Here is a 12,473-nt window from a genome sequence, read left to right as displayed (position 1 = left end):
AAAAAAAAAAAATTAAAAAAAGATGTGGTATATATATACAATGGAATATTACTCAGCCATCAAAACAATGAAATCTTGCCATTTGCAATGACGTAGATGGAGCTAGAGTGTATTATACTAAGTGAAATAAGTCAGAGAAAGATAAATACCATATGTGTAATTTAAGAAACAAAGATAAATACCAATATGTGTAATTTAAGAAACAAAACAGATGAACAAAGGGGGGGGTGGATAAAAGAGAGAGAGGGAAACAAACCATAAGAGAGTCTTAACAATAGAGAACAAATTAAGGGTTGATGGAGGGAGATGGATGCGTGATGGGGATTAAGGAGAGCACTACCCCTGAAACCACTTTTACCATATATGTTAACTAACTATGGTGTAAACACAAACTTGAAATCAAAACAAAAAAATAGTCTATTTCAGTAATCAAACAGTCTATAAACTAAATCACTAATTATAAAAAAAGACAGCTGGCCACTATGACATCACAGACCTCCTCTGGATGCCACAAGGTATGTAAATTTTTCAGAAGCATGGCTCAGTACCCCAGAGGAGAACTACTGGATATTAACCCAATAGGGATGTGTGTTTTATCCCTGAAATGGACAAAGACAGGGCAAAGAAGATAGAAATAGGACTGATCTATGAATCACAAAACTGGGACTCTTGTCATGGCTCTGCCTTTGAGCTAGGTTTATAACTGTGGATAAAGTCACTTTCTCTTATTGGGCTGGCTTTTACAAAATGAGGTGCTAAATGGGCAGATCTATAGATTCCCATCAAAATGCTATAATTAACATAGGAAGAATAAGACTTTTGCCAGCCACAGGAGATCCATTTAAGGTTAGCCACCAGTTTTGAGCAAAGGAAAAATGACCATGTAAGAAATGATTCTTCCAAATATTAAGATTTAAAGAAGTGTTTGATAAACTCTGCCAGCTATCAAACTGCCTTAACACCTGGAATCCCAAACTTATTCAGAAAGTCTACCATGCAATTGTGGTTTTTCAGTGATCTTCAAAGATCTCTGATCTTCATGAGCAGAAAAATGAGTAATTGCACTAGTTTCCCTTTCCACGTGAGACTAGGCTCAGATTACTTCCTGAAAAGGGTTTTGTGGAATCTGATATTCTACCTTCAAGTTGAAACAATCATACTTTTGAATTCTGGAGATAGTACTATTTCTGTGTAAAGGTTTTAAAAATAAAAATAAAAAATGTTATTCCTTACTTTGTCATCTTGGAAAGAATTTCTTTGACTACTTAGAAACACACAGTCTTAATTTATATAATCATGTATTCACTCAGTAAGTATTGAGCATTTACTATGCACCCAGCACTGGTCATATGGCTAGGACACACACACACACACACGTATGTATGTATCTTTATTCCAAAATTCACTAGAAATTCATGGAGGGCAGGTCTTAGAATAGGGTTAAGCAGATAGAAGGCATGTGATAAATGCCTGTCAAATACTCTCAAATGTGACCTAAAGAAAGGAGTAATATTTTTAACTGATATCTTGAAATTTTAAAGATATACCATAAAAATGCTTGTCTGAAAACTCACTTATGGTTATTATATTCCACATCAATAAAAACACAGTTCAATTAATAAAAACAGTAAAAAAAACCACCCTGTTACTTTAAATATATACAATTAGGTGTGGAGAAAGAGGATATAAAAAAGTTTTGATAAAAGGTTCCCGTTCTCAGTGAGTTTAGAGCACCATTTGATGCATACGATGATTTCTCTGAAAAAATAATAAAATATAAGGCTAAACGATAAATCCAGGAGAAGTCATAAAATTGGACAGGATTCAAAATGAGGAGTGCTCCTATCTCTCTGTGGAGAAATTAGGAAGGATGCAATAGCTACCACTTTTGAGCACTCTGAGTACTGTTCTAAGCATGTTGCCTGTGTTAATTCATGTAACCCTTATTACCCAACTATGATGTAAGGCCTAATAATTTTACACATGAAGAAGGTCTTAAAGGGGGGCGCCTGAGTGGCTGGGTTGGTTAAGCGTCTGCCTTCGGCTTAGGTCATGATCCCAGGGTACTGGGATCGAGCCACATCAGGCTCCCTGCTCAGCGGGAAGCCTGCTTCTCCCTCTCCCACTCCCCCTGCTTGTGTTCCTGCTCTCGCTGTGTCTCTCTCTGTCAAATAAATAAATAAAATCTTTTAAAAAAATGTCTTAAAGGATGTGTATAGGATTTTGACTGGGGAAGGAAATCCCAAGCAGAGTGATACACGATGCGAGTGTTTGTGGTCCAGAAGGAAACCAGGCAAGCACTGGATGACACAGCTGGTCAGCTGGTTGTGGCCATGATGTGAAGACTTTATCAACAGTCTGTAATTCCGGAGACTTGGGGGACCAAGCATACTTCAAAGGAGTGACATGATTAGGATTGAATCGGAGTAAAATTAATCAAACAAGTGACCTGGAGTAGATGGAAACTAGAAGCAGAGACACCAGTTGGGACTTTACTTGGTATGGTTTAGGCTAGAAGTAGTGAATGCAAAGGCAAACAAAGGTGATGAGAAGGAGTGGTGGATTCAACAGACAGGAAACTGTATATGACTTTACAAGTGATAACAAAAGGGGATGAGGGAAGGGAAGATTTAGAGGTACCTGGCACTTTCAAATCTAGCTAAGTATGATTGCATCAATTGTTAAGAACCAGTAAGTAAAACCTTACTACATGAACCTTCAGCAAGCTGCTGTGTAAACTCACAAACACAAGAAACTACCCATCAGTCTGCAATATCAGAAAGAACACAGCAAAATTTGAACTTTAGATTCATTTCACACTAATTAATAATAGGAAACAATGTGTATGAAACAATCTTACCCCTTTGCTGTATTCACTATCTGAATCACTGCTAAGTTCCTCAGTATTCATATTTTCCAAATCAGATTCCCCAGGTGCAATGGGCACTGTCACAGTGAGGCTGGGATTATGAATAAATGATTGATAATCACTTTCTTCCATCAAGTATTTGTCCACGCTGCCTCCAAAACCACTGATTTTGTCTTTTTCTTTGTGGAAATTGCGATCTTTGTTCATTTCAGCAAGTGTGCGGTTAGAGATACAGTTTTCCTTCTTACTATTTTGATCTTCTTTTCTTCCTGTGTCTTTGGAAATCTTTGGCTTTTTGGAAAATGCTTTGAGAATAAATTCATGTAAGGTTTGTTTCATATAATTTATTCCCTTCGTAATTCTACCCACTGCAGTCTGAAGGTTGTTTGCCTCCTTGTCTTCTTCAATTGCTGTAAGATTGTCTGAGCTAAATGAGCTCAATAATAAAGCCAGAAATAGGTTGAGGACCTACATCAGGATGGGGATGGTGTGTGGAGAAATAGGGAGACAGGAAATAAAAAAGAAAATAAGCACATTTTTCTGAAATACAGGCCAAAATCCAAACCAGCATTAAAGATCCCTGTACTTCTTCACACAGAGGGAAGAACATGTGATGGGATAGAGACGAGGCTAGACTCTCATCACTATCCTATCATATATGTATCCTAGCTCCTGGAAACTCTGGGGAACAGAGGTCAGGCATACCCACGAAGGACTTAGCACAAGGAGCAAAGAGAATGCTCCCTCCCCATTATCATTATGCCATTCTTAAGTTCATTTCTGCAGCAGGAGTCCCTTGGCCAAATTCCCTTTTATAGGCATAAAAAGCCCTCCTAATGTTTAGCTGTAATTAATATTTGTCACCTGTGAGAAAAAAGTAGAACAAGAAAATTGTGAGGAGTGTCTATTGTGCTGAAGTAACCTACACCAAGCTCTGTGTTTGCTTTTCCCAGAAGATACATGTCAGTTTTCTGCAACAAATGGAACATATACTTGCAAAGCTCCTGTAATAAAATATTCTGTCCAAGAATTGTGCCAGCTTGCAACTTAATGAGGCTTTTAAAGCATAGAAAAGGACCTGCCCACTGAACCCAATTCAAATGAGATAATGGCATTATGACTGTTTGGCCTCGTGCCAATCATTTGGCCCTAGAAGAAATAATCAAAGAGGGCAGGACAACTCCTAAAATCCTGTTTGTGTGCAAAACCGTTTCTGTTTTTCCTCCCTGAGGTGAGGGACCAGGTGGACTCAATATTGTAAAAACAAAAAACCAAAAAAACTCACAGAGGATTGAAAGTATTTAAATTTTATTTAAATTATATTTCAATATTGTTTTAGATAGGAAACAAAAAGGTAATTGAAATACCCTTTCATGTAAGTCTCTTTATGGACAAAAACATCTACCTCGTTAAAATAATCAAAATTAGGCCAAACTGAGGAGAAGGGACTCATGCCTGAATTTGGGTCCCACCTAAAACAATTTTTCAGAGATGTAAGTAGAAGAGCATAGTTCAAAAATGTCTATGTTAATATGTTTGATTTAAGAGAAGAGTCTGAGGGGGAGCAAAAAGAAAATCACAGAAAACAATTGCGATAAATCTTATGAAGGAATTCTGAAATAGTTTACTTTCATTTTGGTCTTTATGGTCAATGAGAAAATGTATTTATGTTTGTTTGTGTGTATGTTTTAACAGGAATGTTGATGAGAAGCCAAGGGCTCATTCTACAGCTTTAGTCTCCCTAATCAATGCAAGTACTAATAGTCTTCCTTTTTTCCTTTCAAATTTGTAATTAACTTTATTTTTCTACATTTACTGAGATATAATTGTTATATGACATTGTGTAAGTTTAAAGTGTACAACATGTTGATTTGACATATTAATACAAAATGATTACCACCACAGTGTTAAGGAACACCTCCATCATGTCAAAGAATTACCATTTTTGTGTGTGTGTGGTGAGAACATTTAAGATCTATTCTCTTAGCAACTTTCATGTATATAATACAGTATTATTAACTATAATTACCATGCTGTAAATTAGATCCCTAGAACTTATTTATCTTATAGCTGGAATTTTGAACTTTGACCACTATTTCCCCCACCCCCCCAGCCCCTGGTAATCACCATTCTAGTCTCTGTTTCTATGAGTTTGGCTTTTATAAGATTCCACATATTTCAATAATGTCCTCCTGTTCTGTCACATCTTCATTAAGGATAATAATGGTAACTTCCATTCCATCAAAAATCATAACAGTATTCTACTATTTTATCAAAATCTACTGGTACCACAATTGAAAATCAAGTCCATTCTGTATCACACATCCATTATCAGATTAAGCAGAGAAAAAAATATTAATAAAATGTATGTCTGATTCAACATCATTCTGATTAATGTTCTTTCTTATTGTTTTTAACTATTTTAACTAATTGGTAGTAAAATTAACTAAGGAATAAGTGAGAAAAAAATGAAAGACCTGTTTAGCTGTAAGTCTAATATGCAGAGGAGGACTGTATCAGAAACTTAATTTTTTTTCTTTTCAGATTCTAATTTTACATCATTGGTAATTCCTTAACCAAGAGTTGTTTATCTATTTTGTGAATTACACTTCCTTTGTCTTTCATTATCACTAGTAAATAATGAATAAATATCATCATGAGTCAGTGATTACCAGTTCTATATGGATGAAACATTCACTGAGATATCCCATCTATTTTTTTTTAAGATTTTATTTATTTATTTGAGAGAGAGAGAATGAGAGACAGAGAGCACAAGAGGGAAGAGGGCAGAGGGAGAAGCAGATCCCCCGCTGAGCAGGGAGCCCGATGTGGGACTCGATCCCGGGACTCCAGGATCATGACCTGAGCCGAAGGCAGTCGCTTAACCAACTGAGCCACCCAGGCGCCCTATCCCATCTATTTTTAACTATAAATTCATATTACTTTTCAAAGTAAACCATTACTGTTACACCTGTGTTCATGCTTAAATATTATTTTGCAGGGGCGCCTGGGTGGCTCAGTCGTTAAGTGTCTGCCTTCGGCTCAGGTCATGATCCCAGGGTCCTGGGATTGAGCCCCGCGCCAGGCTCCCTGCTCTGCAGGAAGCCTGCTTCTCCCTCTCCCACTCCCTCTGCTTGTGTTCCCCCTTGCTGTCTCTCTCTCTGTCAAATAAATAAATAAAATATTTTTTTAAAAAAATATTATTTTGCATATTATTCAAAGACCCACTTAAAAATTCTTCTTTGAGTCACTATTTAGAACTCTCTTTTCTTCCAGTGTGTCAAGAGCATCTATTTTTGCCTCACTGCTAGCACCTACCACTTCTTCCTTATCTGATAATTTTGTGTACCATTTTCCCATGTCCATAGATAGTAATTACCTTGAAGACAGGGACTAACTCATAGGTATATATTTTTAATCACCCTGCAATACCCAAATACATTTCCTTTCACAGAGAAAGTAATAAAAATATTGAATGAATAATTCAAGAGTGCCCAAGGAATCCCCCTCACTTCATCCATGCCTGAGTGAATACTAAATATTTAAATTAGTTGTGACTAATGGCTTTGGTATGGTATGTTTTGACATCCTATCTTATAAAGAGCTACATTTCAATATTTTTATGTCAAAATTTTATAAGAAGAAGTATACAAACAAATCACATTATAGGAGCTTATGAATACAAATGTTAAATTCAGAAGAAGAACCAGATAAAGCATATGCATTTTACTTCATATTGGAAGGGATTTATAAGCCTTATAAAACTAGTAAATTTATTACTACAACTAGAGGATGATCAGTAATTACAGAATTCCAACTCATGGTGTCTACATTTTGTGCTGTAATGATCTAGAATTTGGATTGCATAATTTACTCTATATGTCTAGCCATTTAATGGCACAAAACAGTACCATTTAGTATATGACTTGGTGAATGTAGGTTTCTGTCTTAGGCTCTGAATTACTTTTGACATGGGGGCTGCAAGGACAAAAATAATTAGCAACTTATTTTCAAGCCAGTTGAAAGTGAAAGTATTAACCATATAGTTGTTACTATACCCCACCTCCTGGGACTCCTAATGAGGAATCTAATGCCAAGGTGACAAACTAAACCAAGTCAACATGGTGGCTTTGAAAACTGAAGTGAGTCATGAAAGAACATCTTATCCCAATTTTCTCCTGTTCGTTAGCTTGAAAGTTTTTACCAATGGGTAGGTAAAAACAAACAAACAAACAAACAAACAAAGAAGGAGTACAAGCCAAGCAAACACTAATGGAGAAATAGAAGATCAATTGTGAAAGAGATGCTATAGAGCAGTGGTGGGCAAATCTTTTTCTGTAAAGGGCGAGATAAAAAATATTTTGGCCTTTGTGGGACATAGAATCTCTATGGCAACTACTCAACTCTGCCATTGCAGAGTAAAACAGACATAGACAATATGTAAATGAATTAGCATGTCTGTGTTCTAATAAAATTTTGCTTACAGAGCCTGAAATTTAAATTTCATATAATTTCCATGTGTCATGAAATATTAATTTTCCTTTTATTTTTTTAACCATTGGAAAAAAACCAAAAACAAACATTCCAAGCTTGCAAGGCCATACAAAAACAGGCAGTATGCTGGATTTGGCACATGACTCATAGTTTCCTGATCCTTGCTATGGTTGCTAGTTTTATTATATATGACTATAGTGCAATGGGACCAGTCCTTTCAATTGCTTTGTTCCATTATAACTTCATTTTTGTTATTGTTAATTTAATCATATTCTATTTACTAGTATAACTTGGTATTTGAATGGACTTTTAAGAGATAGGAAAACCACAGATTTAATTCATATGACATAATTTTCAAAATGAGAGAATAAAGTAGAAAACTTTCCATTAAAATAAATATTGTGAAGGGCCACCTGGGTGGCTCAGTTGGTTAAGTGTCTGACTCTTGGTTTTGGCTCAGGTCATGATCTCATGGGTTGTGAGATGGAGCCCTGCATTGGACTCTGTGCTCAGCAGGGAGTCCGCTTGAAGATTCTCTCCCTCTGCCCCTCCCTCCATGCACACATACACTCTCTCTCTCAAATAAATAAATAAATCTTTGAAAAAAATAAAATAAGTAAAATAATATAATCATTGTGAAAAATATAAATATGGGTTATCTGTCAGGGAAATTGAGACAATATTTCATTTTCTTTTCTGTACTTTCCCATATTAAAATGACCAATATTCTATCACAATTAATAGTTTTATGTGTAATTAATCCTAAAATTATAAAATAACTGATCTTATCATCATATAACAATTTTCGATGAAAAATTTTATACGTGTGAACCTCTGATTACATACCACTAGGTTTCCAATGACCATGACCATCATGTACACAATAAGGCACATGGCTTGACCAGCGACCTCCATACAGTCCCACATGGTTTCTATCCACTCTCCACACAGCACGCGGAACACAATCAGGAAGGAGTGGAAGAAGTCATTCATGTGCCAGCGTGGGAGTGTACAGTCTTCATTGATCTTGCAGACACATTCTTTGTAGTTCTTGCCAAAGAGCTGCATGCCGACCACGGCAAAAATGAAGACGATGATGGCCAACACCAAGGTGAGGTTACCCAGAGCACCCACTGAGTTGCCAATGATCTTTATCAGCATATTCAGTGTGGGCCAAGACTTTGCCAGTTTGAAAACTCGAAGCTGTAAGGAAACACAAAGGTTAATATTAATTATTATGAAAAGTGTTCAATGTTTCCAATCTTGAATTTTGTCCCAAATTTTAAATTCTAAAATATTATCATTACCTAGCTAAAATTGATTATTTCTATTTTTTTCCTGTCAGCTATTTTCAATATTCCTGTTATTTTGTTATACTTGCCACAATATAATTACCATACATATTTTTGAAGGCTATTCAGGATTACTATAAAAGCCTCTTATTATGGTTTCAGATATTATTCCCTTTAGAATTGATAATTTATCCTTAATTCTCTTTTCTGATACTTAAAATTTTTTTAATTTGAATATAGTCTGATACTTTTATCTACTTTTTCATGCTGACATAGGATAAAGCCCAACATGTTAGAGAAAAGTGCTTTAAGTCCTTACATTTCTATATTTTTGATATCAGACAACAATCATTTTGGGGACAATAATTTGATCTTTAGTTATCAAACCCACAAAGTAATGAACATATCGTAGGAATTGAAATTCTGTAAACCATAAGCTTCTTACTGTGAAATAAATTATTGCCTACTGGCAAAGAAATATTTTCTTTACCCACTTCTATTATACTAGTATATGCAACTGAATATGTCTTCGAGATCCTAAAATTAATTCAATTACGACTGACCATGTCTTCAAGATGCTAAAATAAGAATATCCCTGTGATTTTTGAACTCTTTAAGAACTTTTGTGACGGAATGAAATTGATTATACTAGATACAAGACCTAATCTTGTCTTTTTGATTCAATCTTCCAAAAGACTTAAATAATAATGCAAAGCCTTAGGAACACCCTTTTATACACGGAATATAATGGTAAGGTTGGTCTATATTTACCAGTCTGAATGATCGCAGAACTGACAGTCCTTCCACATCTGCTAGAAAAAGCTCCACTAAACTTAAAGTCACAATAAGGCTGTCAAAAATGTTCCATCCTATTTGGAAATACTCATATGGATCCATGGCAATTAGTTTTAAGACCATTTCAGCTGCAAAGATCCCAGTGAAGACCTAAAGGAGAAATACAATGTTTTTTTTTCTGGTATTACTAGAAGTATAGAATCAAGGTAATGATGATTATGACTATTTGTTTTGCATCACTGTGCTTCAGGCAATGTGCCAGATCCTCTACAAATGTATGTTATTATCTCATTTAATCCCATAAATCTGGTAACTATTTCTAATAGCTATAATACAAGCATTACAGGGATAAAAAGCTCTAAGTTTCCTGTCTACTCTCTTCATCTTTAGACAGCATTTTAGAAGAGCATATTAAAATCCCACATAAGTAGGGGTGCCTGGGTGGTGCAGTTGGTTAAGTGTATGACTCTTGGGTTTGGCTTGGGTGGTGATCTCACGGTTGTGAGATCAAGCTCCGAGTCGGGATCCGTGCTCAGTGTGGAGTCTGCTTGAGATTCTCCCTCTCCCTCTGCCCCTCTCTTTCTCTCTCTCAAATAAATAAATCTTAAAAAAAAATTCCACATAAATAAAACCATGACAATTAACACAGTCACTTTTTTCAAAAAAAATTATGTGGGTCAATAAGTTATTCTGGAAGAAAATGAAAAGGAAATATAGATTGATACTGAAATTTTGAGCCAGTCTTTTTGTCTAGTCTGACTACTCTTAGGGTAATAGAGAATATGTTGACTCACTCTTTAAAGATTTATCAGTAGAAGAGGGAAAAGTATTTAATTGACACAGTGGGAGCTAAAGTAAGACTTCTAAAACTTTGACACTAAAGTGCATCACAAAACATCATTAATTCATGACATCGGTATTAAAGGACTGACTTAAAAAGACAACAGTGAAGGACTTGTTTATGAATCATTCAGGTTTGATTTGACTCAAAGAAGCTGACCAAAGAAGGCTCAAAGGGAAATGGTGAAGTCTATAAGTGCCGAGTCAATTTAAAAATAATGCAGCATCAAGAAGACAAGCAGGAAGTACCCACACTTAGGGTTGTGGCAGGAGATAAGAAACACGATAAATTCTTTTGGGCTTCACAGTGATGCAGTCAACTCAGCAAGAAGTCATTGATTTTCATGATCTGTACTTCCACCAACAATTAGAAACTAGATAGTCCTGTCTTTTTTTTCAATTTAAATTTTGTTAGTAGCATACAGTGCAATATTGGTTTATAGAGTAGAATTCAGATTCATCAGTTACATACAACACCCAGTGCTCATCACAAGTGCCCTCTTTAATACCCATCACCTGTCTAGTCCTGTCTTTTTCAAAGAGAAATCAAAGGCAAGAAGAATGCTACCTCAGAAAGCACATGGGGTACATACATCTTAACTGAAAATACATGGGAAAGAAGAATGACTCAGAAACAAACTCTTTGGCTCCAAAGATCAATTGTTTTGGGATCTAGGCAAAAGTAAAATTATCTTATACAGACATTCACAAAGACATCCAGAGTTATTGAAAATTTATGGAGAGTCATAAACTAGGATTCTTTGGCCATGAAATAGAACTTCTGCCTGCTTCACACAGATTCTCAGAAACTAACACTTGTCATTTGCCCTAAGGCATTAATTAAGCCAAAATGTGACCAGCACTGCACATTTAAGGGATCACTCTGGCACCCATTTTCCTAATAGGATCCTCTGTCTTCTTGAAGCCTACAGATCCCTTGAGTGTCCTTGTGTCTTCTGTGTCCATTCCTCCCATTTTGGTTTCTTGGTATCCTTATTCTTAAGGCTTCTTTCTGCTAATTGATTTAAAGCATGATGATGATAATAATAACAGTAACAATAGGTTTAATTTGTTAATGACTTATAATATGCCAGACTAATAAGTAGAAAGTATTTAATCCTCTCAACAATATGATAAATGAAGTGCTATTATTATATTATAAATAATGAATTATTTTTCTTATTTTACAAATGAGGTATAATTATTTTATGAATGAGAAAATTAAAGATTATAGAGATTAACACATTTGCCAAAGGTCATATAACCAGTAAGAGGCAGAATCAGAATTCAAATCCAAGACTTTGGGACTTCAAAGGCCCAGACACTTCACTTTTATGTCAAAACAAACCATCCATAATTTTTCTGAAAATATGTGGAGAACTCATAAGGAAGTGGCAATGTAATTATAAAATGGGTAAGAAAGTATCAAATTTTCAGAGTGTTGCTTTAAAGAGACATGCCAGGGAAAGATGGCAGAGGAGTAGGGGACTCTATTTCAACTGGTCCCCAGAATTGAGCTGGATATCTACCAGACCACTCTGAGCACCCATGAAACCAGCCAGAGATGTAAGAAGATCTGGATCTCTACAAACAGAATATCGCAGGCGGTTGGTTTAGAGGTACGAAGCGGAGAGCTGTGATTCTGCGGGCAGATATCGGAGGATAAACGGCGGCGGGAAGGTGCCTGGACGTGGGGATCCTACACCACCGGTGAGTGACAGCCTCGCGCGCTGCGGATGGGCACAGACTTGCAGACCGGTAGCGGCAGGGAAAGGACTTTAGGGCAGTCCCCAGGGTGGAAACCCGGAGCGGCAGGGTCGCGCTGGCGAACTGCAGCCTCCAGGGGTGGAAACCCGGAGCGGCGGGGTTGCGCGGGTGAACTGGGAGCAGCTGGCAGTTTTAGAAGCACAAAGGACAGAGACGTGCCCCAACCTGGAGGCAGGACTGGGGGTGCTGCGGAGGGGCGCACAACCCAGGCCGCTGCAGTTTATAGCAGCATGGACAGAAACGGAGATGGTGTGGCCTGGAGGGCTCACTGAAGAACAGACTGAGGTCTCTCTGCTCTGAGGCAGAGGGTTGGAAATGGTCCCTTCTGCTCTGACTCGCAGAAGAGAGGCGGAAAGCCGCCAGAGAACAAAAGCCCCCAAAACTGATTCCTGCTGAGCCCATCCCCCGCCACAGGG

The 12,473-nt window shown here is 36.9% G+C and overlaps 1 protein-coding gene across 1 annotated transcript; it reads right to left on the bottom strand.

Annotated features, from left to right (window-relative positions):
* Nucleotides 1-21: 21 nt before the first annotated feature.
* Nucleotides 22-9,598, bottom strand: LOC145719240 (sodium channel protein type 9 subunit alpha-like). Its single transcript, XM_081810733.1, has 3 exons — nucleotides 9,427-9,598; nucleotides 8,210-8,566; nucleotides 22-3,337 (listed from the first exon to the last, which is right to left on the bottom strand). The coding sequence occupies exons 1-3, from the start codon at nucleotides 9,571-9,573 to the stop codon at nucleotides 2,810-2,812; spliced, it is 1,032 nt and encodes a 343-aa protein (XP_081666859.1). The 5' UTR covers nucleotides 9,574-9,598; the 3' UTR covers nucleotides 22-2,809.
* Nucleotides 9,599-12,473: the final 2,875 nt, after the last annotated feature.

Source organism: Leptonychotes weddellii, unplaced genomic scaffold (assembly GCF_054177405.1).
Source record: "Leptonychotes weddellii isolate Sample4059 unplaced genomic scaffold, ASM5417740v2 HiC_scaffold_3528, whole genome shotgun sequence".
Taxonomy (NCBI): Eukaryota; Metazoa; Chordata; class Mammalia; order Carnivora; family Phocidae; genus Leptonychotes; species Leptonychotes weddellii.
Note: the sequence above shows the minus strand (reverse complement) of the source record. Positions and strands in the feature narration are given on the sequence as shown.

Excerpts from the sequence above, each read along its gene's own strand:
- LOC145719240 (XM_081810733.1), bottom strand. The coding sequence starts at position 9,573 with ATGGTCTTAAAACTAATTGCCATGGATCCATATGAGTATTTCCAAATA. Across the intron at positions 8,567-9,426 it reads TTCTGCGATCATTCAGACTG|CTTCGAGTTTTCAAACTGGC; the intron begins GTAAATATAGAC and ends GTTTCCTTACAG. Across the intron at positions 3,338-8,209 it reads TGGTCATTGGAAACCTAGTG|GTCCTCAACCTATTTCTGGC; the intron begins GTATGTAATCAG and ends ATCCTGATGTAG.